The sequence below is a fragment of the Musa acuminata genome, chromosome BXJ3-1 (assembly GCF_036884655.1).
Source record: "Musa acuminata AAA Group cultivar baxijiao chromosome BXJ3-1, Cavendish_Baxijiao_AAA, whole genome shotgun sequence".
NCBI classification, from domain to species: Eukaryota; Viridiplantae; Streptophyta; class Magnoliopsida; order Zingiberales; family Musaceae; genus Musa; species Musa acuminata.
In genome coordinates, this window is record NC_088349.1 from 35,961,268 (window position 1) to 35,971,722 (window position 10,455).

The window sequence follows — 10,455 nt, forward strand, 5'->3', positions numbered from 1 at the left end:
ACTCCTTGCAAAAACAATGATTTAATTAGTTGAAATTAAAATTAAGTATTGAGAAAAGCCTTTTTTACTTGCAGGAGTAAAACTACTTGCATAGACCCTTCCTTTCCTTCGCATTAGCAGTTGTCTTGGGTCTATTTTACTTATATCTATGTATATGTCAATAATGGTGTTCTGGATGGATGGCGATTGATGCTGGATTAAGAGCTCATTCGACGTTCTAGAATATCTATTTAATCGGATTAATGACTGCTGCTTCTACATATAGTTTAGCAGTGCATTTATTATTGGATCCATGGGAGGTAATTTGGTTCAAAGGGCGAATTTAATTCCTCGTTTCTCGAGTGTTTCAATTTGCCTGCATGAACAGGGTGATGCGACATTTTGATCAATAACTTGCCTACGACATGATATGTCATGCTGCCTCAACCACAAGTATTGCATCGTGATGTGTATAGGCAAAGTTGTCGTCACGCACATACTGAAAGAGCTTATCATTATTTTCTTAAATCTCGTACCCTATTAAGTGTCAGGATTATGGAATTGTGCTTCTTTTGGATGAACGTCCATAGAAAATACAAAATCTGTTAGTTATCATTCATCATCATGTTAATATCACGTAAGGCTAACACTATTTTACTCACGTGGATAGGAGTCTAAAAGATAACTCGAGTCAGTTATCGAAAGTTCAGGGGATAGTTTAGATCGATTAAAAACTATCTTTCCTGCGAAATACGAAATATTCATAGGAATATTCTTAGAAATTCAAGAGGCATCTCGAGTTAGTTACGAACTGCCTCCTTTACAGAATATTCGTAGGAATATTTCTAGAAATCCAAAGGCAATTCGGATTTCCTACGAATCGGAGTCACATTATACTAACAAAGATGTCAACGATATTTTTTCCTAACAGATATGAAAGTTGATAGTGCTCCCTGATTTGATTTCGTGGAGCTTAGTGTTTTATCTTCTTCTTTAGGCTAGGCCAGAAGTCACTCCATAGGTAGAACTCAACGAGCTGCTAATCTAAAGTTCGACATGTATAACTCAATCAATCAGCCATGAGAGTTTGATCACCCAAGTGATGTGGTGGCACCTCCTATGCAAAGCCTAGTCAACCAGCCACTGATGTGGCACCCACCTAAGCCATTAACAATCAGTCTATCCTCCAAAAGAGAGAATATTTCACATTGATAATCTATGATCTCCAGATATGCGCTCATTCTCAACTCTTCTTCAAATTAAACTAATTCCTTTGAGCTCCATGCTGAGTTTAGTACGAGAGAGGAGCTTTACCAAGAATGCACATAGCATAAATTTATAGGATCTTTTAATATGAAAGAAATCCACTACCAAGAGATGAGATGCGAAGGAGCATAGTTGTTCAAGCATTTCTAGGTAGTATTTGATTTTAGACATGATGGTATTCAAAAATGGGTTAAGTCTACTGACTTCCCCACGCTGAGCCGATGACTATTTATGACACCAACAAATTGTTGCCACGAGGGTCTAAATAAAAATATTTCTAAAATTTTATGTGGTCTTTTTTTTTTTTTTTTTTTTTGCTTTTGGAAAAAAACATAATATAAGCGAATGAAACTTAGAACTATTATCTATATAAGGCTACTCACTCATGATTATGAGGGAGTTCAGAATGTCCTTAAGATTATGCCTCCATCAACAAGAAAAATTCCAGATAATGATTTGATCAACATCATGTCCTTAACATTATGCCTCCATCAACAAGTAAAATTCCAGATAATGATTTGATCAACATCATGTCCTTAAGATTATGCCTCCATCAACAAGAAAAATTCCAGATAATCGTCTGATCAACATGAACCAGGAGGGAGTACAGAATGTCCTTAAAATGATTTAAGATTATTCATTCATCATAAACTCCAAAGTGCTGTTGGCACTACTATTCTTCAACCCCCAGTTTCCTTAACCCATCTCAAAAGCGTGCAAACACACAACCACAACCATGTCCTGATAAAAACAAGACCCAAAATATCACCCTACGTGTCCTCAAAGAGTAATGATCCCATCTTGAGGAAAATATGATGATGGTGATGATGATATTTGTGCAATGTTGTTGCTACTTCTTTGTCTATTAACAAAAAATAAAAGAGTTGAAGAAACTATCCTCAATAAGCCTCCCATTGATATTAGCAGCTACATAAAATTACTAGTATGAAGATGGCCACAATATTTCTCTACTAAATAAGTACTTGAAGAAAGATCTTCTTTCACTTCCTTTGTCTATTACTTCAAAGGTGGATATTCTTAGATAGGAAAAGACATTTTAATCAACAAGCGATTACTTAAATTCATTATTTGCTCAGTACCTTATGAGTTATGCATCACTAGTCGAAGAGAAAAATAAAAAAAGAAAAGAAAACGGTGATCGTCTCACTCGTAGGAGTAAGACATCTTCCTATCATATCCATCTCCTTATCAAGAAAATTAAATGGGAAGACAAACTCATGACAAGTGTGCTTGACTATATAAAATAAAACATTTTTCTCCTTTATCTTTCTAAAAGTTGGGCACTCTGAATGGCTAGATTATTTGTGGTGGATGCATCAACTTTGACAAAATGCGTCAATGAAAGCAAAGCATGATGGAGCAACAAATGAAGCACAAAGCGACCATCTCAGAGTTTAAGATAATACCTAATGTTAAAAAGCTTAAATCAGCCGAAGCGACATGGTTCCTACTTCCTACTAAATCCAATAATGCAAAAAATACCAAGTGCCCGAATCAGTTGATTTATTACAACGTGAGCAACTTGGACATAGCAATGAAGAGGGAGTCTCAGTAGGTGACACACTTCAGTCTTTCACATCCAATGGCCCATCAAAGACATGCAATTTGTTCATTTAGCAGTTGGATCGAGTGATATGTCTTCATAAAAAAACAGACCCGATTATCACAGATAATGCAATCAACCGACATCAATCATTGTCTATTAATTAAAATAAAATGCTAATTTTCAGTTCAGATAACGTGTCAAAAAATATCAATTTATTTTAATAAACAGTGCAGGAACTTAAAAAGACAATAATAGTCATTATTACCATCACATTATTTATATGATGATTGCTGCATCATTGATATGGTCATCATGATTGGTCATTAAATTTTAAACCATGACCATGCAAGAAGATGCCATATAACCTCTGGATTCCAGCAAATGCAAGCGCAAAACCATACAAAAAGATAAATAAACAAGATATCTACACAAGAACCAACAAAATCTAATGATGGCTTGAAGGAATTTCTCAATAAAAATCATATTTCAGAATATGTAACTTGACTGACCAGTTCACTTCGAGGATTGCACTCCACTTTGGAAGAAGCACAGCCGCATCCAACTTCGTTCATTCATGTGTGGAAGAGCCACATGCATCAGAAAAGCACAAAAGCCAATCTTTATAAGATATTATGAGACAATAAGTGGCAAAAACAGTTGTCACTTTGTTTGGACAACCACAGAGAAAGGCAGAGAGATGCAGCCATGCACTGTTTAGTCCAAATCACCTTGATGGCACAGAAACCACTTGTCCTCTCTCATGAAAACCCAAAAGAACACAATTGTATTGGACAGCAAAACCTCAACAACACAATTTACAATATGGATACTAGCCTAGAGATATTAAGTTCCAAACCCAGCATAGCCTCATTCGAATGAATCCACCATCACATCATAAACAGAGGAATTATGGTTGGGTATTCTCCACTTGGTGTCCTCATCAGAAAAACACAAGGAAAAAGGAAGGCCATTAAGGTACTTGAAATATTTCTCCACTTCATATGGGGCAAGCCTTCCTCTTTTGTCAGCTACAATTTCTACACACCCACACTTCTCTCTATCTATTCTCCACACACGCCCATACTGCATCTTTCCAATAGAGAGGCAAAAGAAAACATTGATTCAGGCAACCTTTACCCATGGAATGGGATCACCACATCATATTGTGGATATTTCAGAGATTGATACTTCGATGCACGAGCTGGAAACTGCCTTGTTCATGGCAAACTAGACCAATCCTCCCAGACAGCTGCATATAGCCGGTACCAATGTTGCACAACCAAAGGCTGAATCATCAACTGAGTTTCAAGGGCAACCCATTGTTCCAGACACCAAATATCATGGTCAAGGTGCAGAGCTTGCTTTGCAGTGTGACATGGAGAAGCATCCTCATAGTAAGATGAGCGGGATTGTTTCCAGCCCTCATAAAGGGTTTCGCTTCCTTGATAAGAGTTTGGCAGGGGAAGGAGGATGGAACACCATTTGAGAAGCAGTTTGACAAATCTGCAACGAATGGCAGGCTTCAGAAGGAGAACTTTGGACCTTGTATAGGCAAGCTACTCTTGCTTTACCCTGCCTGAATGTTGCTTTTCTTTGTTATTTCTTAAGAACAGATATCCATCATGACTAATTCTCTTTTGGGCATATAGACTATAAATTTCCTGCAAAAACACAAACAATTTTTTTTGTTAAGGCAAGGGATGAAGACGGGTTTTGATTCCAAGATCTTACCATAATCTGTCAAGAAAACAAAGAGTTAGACTTATGTTATGGCCATTGCAAAGAAATCTATGTAATAACAGAAGGAAGATTCCCAATAATTCTATCTTTTGTTAAAGTAATTACTAATTATACATGTGATCAGATTGAATTGTCAACCATTATCAATATTGGTTTTCTTACCATATTTCTAATAATAGTTTAGCCTCCAAAAGTAATATTCACACAGAAAACAGATTTATCAGAGTGAATTCAGGAATCAGTATACACAGTTCCAAAGTTGGGCAAATTATACCAGAACAAAAAACTGGCAATATTAGGACCACCAAGCTGAAACTATCTACAGAAATATATATATATAATACTCTCAAAGACAAATTTGATTATGACATTTCTGTTTTTAGTTTGTATCACATCTGATTCATACAAGCAGTCATAGCAACAAAACTAAACCTGATTTAATAAACACGAAGGCATGGCTGAGTCAAAGGACTTCACTGGGAAGCTATTTGTGGCTTTGGCAAGACCAAGGAACTAGGATCCTGAAAATGGAATAATGAAAGAAGAGCTCCACGAGTGTTGGAAAGCAATGACAGAACAAAACTTTGTTTCTCGTCTACGGATATTCTTTGACATGTACATACCTGCTACACTTAATCTTTTTTGTCTCTACATTAATCATGACATCCATATGATACAATTTGATTTGCTCATTTTGCTAAGGTGTGACAAAAATGGTGACGGAAAGCTTACAGAAGATGAAGTGAAAAGAGGTAAGCAGTAGAAACGTTTAACTAATTGCAAAGATTTTTAGTCTGGAATGCTGCTTTTGCTTGAAATGTGAGGATTAGATAATATAGATGGTGTCCTTAAAAGGTGATCAAATTGAGTGCCTCAGAAAACAAGCTTTCAAAATTCAAAGCACATGCTGTTACCTATGCAGCTCTTGTCATGAAGGAGCTTGACCCCGATAATCTTGGTTACATCGAGGTAATATGATGTCCTTCCAGTTCACATTTAAGTATGAGAAAAGGATAACATTGGAAAGCAGAGAAACACACTTATAATCTTCTACTTCAGATTGCACAACTTGAGACTTTGGTTCGAGGCCTGGTTAACTCACAAGGATCTGAGAGAACACTCAGAAGGTCACATGGGCTTGGAAAATCAATGACAACAAGGCTGTATAGACACCGGACCAACAGACCTGTCAGAAAGACTGCAGATTTTATTCATGAAAATTGGAAGAGAAAATGGGTTCTTTCACTATGGATGATGCTGAATACAGCTCTAGATGCGTGGAAATTTGAACAGTACAGAAGGAGGTCAGCTTTTCAAGTAATGGGCTATTGTGTATGCATAGCCAAGGCTGCAGCTGAAACCCTGAAGTTGAACATGGCTCTGATTCTCATCACTGTTCGCAGAAATATGCTTACAAGACTTAGATTAACTGCTCTTAATTCAATATTCCCATTTGATGACAACATCAACTTCCACAAGGTAATTATAGGATTTCTGCCACACGATAAACTGAACTCTTTCATAATAGACCATATTCTTGACTTACCATAAATTGAAATACAGATCATTGCATCGGCAATAGCTATTGGGACAGTAGTGCATACTCTTGCTCATGTAACATGTGATTTCCCAAGAATAATAACATGTCCAAAATCTAAGTTCATGACTTCAATGGGGCTAAACTTCAACTACAAGCAGCCCACATATCCATCTCTACGAGCCAGTGCTCCTGGAGTCACTGGCACCCTCATGATTTTGATTATGACATTTTCTTTCACACTAGCAACGCATTCCTTCAGAAGAAGTGTTGTGAAGTTGCCATCACCCCTCCACCACTTAGCTGGCTTTAATGCATTTTGGTACGCCCACCAACTCCTGGCACTGGTATATTCTCTCCTAGTAGTTCATTCCTATTTCATTTTTCTCACCAAGAAGTGGTACAAGAAGACGGTATGTTATGCTTTCTCTTCAGGAAATGGTGATCTCAAAACATGTACAACACACAGATATTATTGTCGTGACAATGACTCCTTATTTCACAGACATGGATGTATCTCACAATTCCTGTCCTTTTTTATGCCTGTGAAGGATTAATCAGAAAACTTCATGAGAAAAGCTATTGTGTGGCCATCATTAAGGTAAGACTACTCTTATCAATATTTAAAGAGCAGTGGAAGAATATCTCTGAGTCAAATCAAGGATATTTTCCTCTTGTTTTCCAATGTGCTACGCAGGCAGCCATATATCCAGGCAACGTCCTCTCAATACATGTGAAAAAGCCACCAGGATTCAAGTGTAAAAGTGGAATGTACCTATTCATCAAGTATCCAGATGTCACACCTTTTGAATGGTATGTCACAAGCTTCACAGGAAATATTACCGACATTCCTTTATTCATCTTTTAAATTTGATTGTGTGACAGGCATCCCTTCTCAATCACATCCACAGCAGATGGCTATTTGAGTGTTCATATTCGATCCTAGGGAGACTGGACCACTGCACTCGGGAACTTATTTGGAAAGGTTCTTTTAGGGTTCTGATAAACTTTCACTTTCTTTGCAAGAAACTATAATCACATTTCAAAATGATATATGAGCATTCTTCAAAACAGGCCTGCGAGGCTCAAGTTAAATCCAAGAAGGCTAATCTAGTTAGACTTGAGACCACAGTAATTGCAGATGTTGAGCATCAAGATACTAGGTAATAAAGAATCTTATATGTCCAAGTGGCACACCTCAATTATCTCTATCTGATGTCTCAAATGTGTCAAGCTTCAGAGAAAAATAATTCCCTTTTTGCTTATTTCCAAAGCTTTTCATTGATGGGCCATATGGTGCACCTGCTCAAGATTACAAGAAATACGATATTCTTTTGCTTATTGGACTGGGAATTGGTGCAACTCCATTTATCAGCATATTGAGGGATCTTTTGAATAATACACAGTCCCAACATAATAACTTCATATTGAAAAATCTGTTTCAGAAAAATCTTTAGTTAGAACAACTATTCATAGCCTGAAAGATTAATGCAGGAAATGCAGAATGAAGATGAACCAGATAGTGCAAACAAAGGAAATGGCCCAGGAAGGGCTTACTTCTATTGGGTGACCAGGGAACAAGGCTCCTTTGAATGGTTCATAAGTGTCATGGATGAAGTTGCAGAAAGTGACCACAATGTATCTCCTAAAAAACAGTTGCTTCCTTCATACTCATTGAATATTCCGAAAAAGAAAAATCTGACAAATACATTATTCTACTTTTCAGAATGTCATAGAAATGCACGACTACTTGACAAGTGTGTATGAAGAAGGTGATGTTCAGTCCACTCTTATGCTGATGGTTCAGTCACTTCAACATGCCAAAAGTGGTCTTGATATTGTCTCTGGAAGTCGGGTAATTACCCTTTATCATAAACTTTTCATAATCTCAAAGAAAAGAAAAATGTTTGCTCCTTTCTGGCTAATACATGACAGATAAGGACACTTTGCAAGGCCAAACTGGAGGAAAGTTTTTTCTGACTTGGCAAGTGCACACAAGGCCTCTCAAATAGGTTAGCTATATTCAATTGAACTGTGCAATTTGTATTACTCTAACTTCTAAATATGTGGAACTGCAGGTGTTTTCTACTGTGGATCTGCGAAGCTCACACAACAACTATGGAACCTTTCCCAGGAATTCAGCAATGATACCACTACTCGCTTTGATTTCCACAAAGAGAACTTCTAGCAGGGTCATTGGAAATATAGACTTGTGTAAAATTAAAACAAAAAGGAAAAACAGCAAGAGGTCATCTGATACTTTGAAAGAAGAATCCATAAACTGAATTTCCGTTGTTGAAGCTGCACTAAGTATTTATACATGAAGTAGAATCAAATAAATATTGAGAATCAAACATGATTTCCTGCTCTCCGTTGCTTTCTAACAATAATCAAAATTTATTTGGATCAATTGCTTAAACTCCATATGGTAGTTTTAAGTAAAAATAATTCACCTTCTTCAATACAGTTTCTAATGTTCTAATTCCAAATCTTTTGCCTCTTAGCAAAATTCTTCAGCAGTGATATCAGTGAGTAGTCTTTCACCTTTCTATCTAAATTCAATGGGCCAGAAGCAGCTCCATCAAATTAAACCAAGGTTTCATATTCTGATAAATTTGACCAAGCTGCAACCTTTCCTGTCTCAGACAAACAGTTCTCGGAGTAACATATTTGAATATCCACTTCCTATTTTTTTAATCTTTTAAGTACTTTTTGCCTTCAAACTGCATTCACATTTCCTTGTGCTGCTTAAAACTATTTTTCTATCCATGTCACTTGTTTCGGATATTTGAAGCAGCTCTAGTCTTCTTTCTTCCTGCCCTTCTTTGTGTATCCTTTCCTTGTTCTGGGTAAATTTATTCCTGATGTAGAAGCAGATTGCTTTAACTTGCACATTTGCAAAGCCAAGGTTGTTAATGGAATAGAGATATCAAGTGGTAATAACACTTCCTCTAGTTCATGCCACTCGAGATCTTCAGAATCACCATCTTCATAAATCACTTTATACCAATTTACTTCAGTGTCAAACTTGACCACTGTTCCAGAGTAATACTGGTCTCCAAACAACTTCCGAACTTTCCTTCCCTCTAACCACTCACCAAAGCATGGGTCATTTATTAATCCAACGCCAGTTATGTCCTTATGAACAGGTACAGAAGAAACAGGAAGCATAGGTGGCACACCATCAATTACAATAGCCGGCTCCCCAATCACCTCAAATACAACTGCAGGTTCCAATTCTTGCCCAAGGAACACTGTATCTATCATGATTTGTTCACGCAAAGTAAGCTGTCATACAAAAAAGTAGAGGAATGTGAAATGAGTACATAATATGAAATTTTCAGATAATTAAAGCTGAAGTGCACGATGATGTAATTGTAAAAATACAAAACCACACTTATAACAAATTTTATTTAATGGATTTCTTTTAGGCCAAGACAATGACAACAACAACAACAATTAATATTTTGACACCCTATGAAGCACCGACACATGCATTTGGTAGGTGTATCCCGTGACAAACACGTGTCGAACACGGATATGTCACCGACACGACCAGGCACATCTCCAGCCATGTCTTATTTATTTATTCATTTTATATTTTGGACACAACACGACTCCTATGTGCTTCGTCGTGTAGTGCTCGCGTGCAACCCTAAGCTCACGTGGCCCTCACATGACGATCCATCAACGTGAAATCTCATGATTCTTGGAGGATTTCTCGCCAAGATTGTAATGAATCTGGAGGATTGTTAGTGTTAAATTTTGCGTAGCCCTTTGTCACTGATAGTTACAAACCGAGGTGCACAACAAAGGGTTCCAAGTTTTTAGCGATATCCTCATTGGTCCTCTGGCCAAACTATGGAAGAGGTTGCTGATTTCCCCATTAGCAAAGCAAAATTTCCTCATTGGATACAACACGCCATCCACCATGTCCAAACTACGGAAGAGGCCCTCTGACCAAACTATGGAAGAGGCTGCTAATTTCCTCACCGACGAAGCAAGATTTCCTCACTTGAGACAACATGTCGTTCACCACAACCCATTGTAGGCCCCCAACGACCTCACCAACGAAGGAATATTTCCTCATCAACTTGATTTTACTAGAAGAAACTCTGCCCTAAGCCCATCTATGTCAACCACGACCAGGCACGCCCATGGCGACCTCATCGGCATCAAGAAGCATTGTTGCTACTAGTGCACCCTTGGCAACCTTACTGACCCCACCTGCGGTTGCACAGTGAGAACCCTATGTGGTCCTCTCTTTCTGCTTCACCTGTCTTTACATCTTCATCGCAAGGTACCATATGCAGTCCTCTCTTTTTGCTTCCCTGCTTCAGTTTGATTTCTAATGGATTCTGTTTTA

The 10,455-nt window shown here is 37.6% G+C and overlaps 1 protein-coding gene and 1 pseudogene across 1 annotated transcript; one reads left to right on the plus strand and one right to left on the minus strand.

Annotated features, from left to right (window-relative positions):
* Positions 1–3,264: 3,264 nt before the first annotated feature.
* The window catches only part of LOC135628240 (dirigent protein 17-like), a 30,174-nt pseudogene continuing 22,983 nt past the window's right edge, over positions 3,265–10,455 (minus strand).
* On the plus strand, positions 5,088–7,035 carry LOC135629244 (putative respiratory burst oxidase homolog protein H). Its single transcript, XM_065136438.1, has 7 exons — positions 5,088–5,304; positions 5,430–5,521; positions 5,612–6,031; positions 6,116–6,436; positions 6,595–6,690; positions 6,787–6,902; positions 6,975–7,035. Exons 1-7 carry the CDS (start codon positions 5,088–5,090, stop codon positions 7,033–7,035), a joined length of 1,323 nt encoding a protein of 440 aa, XP_064992510.1.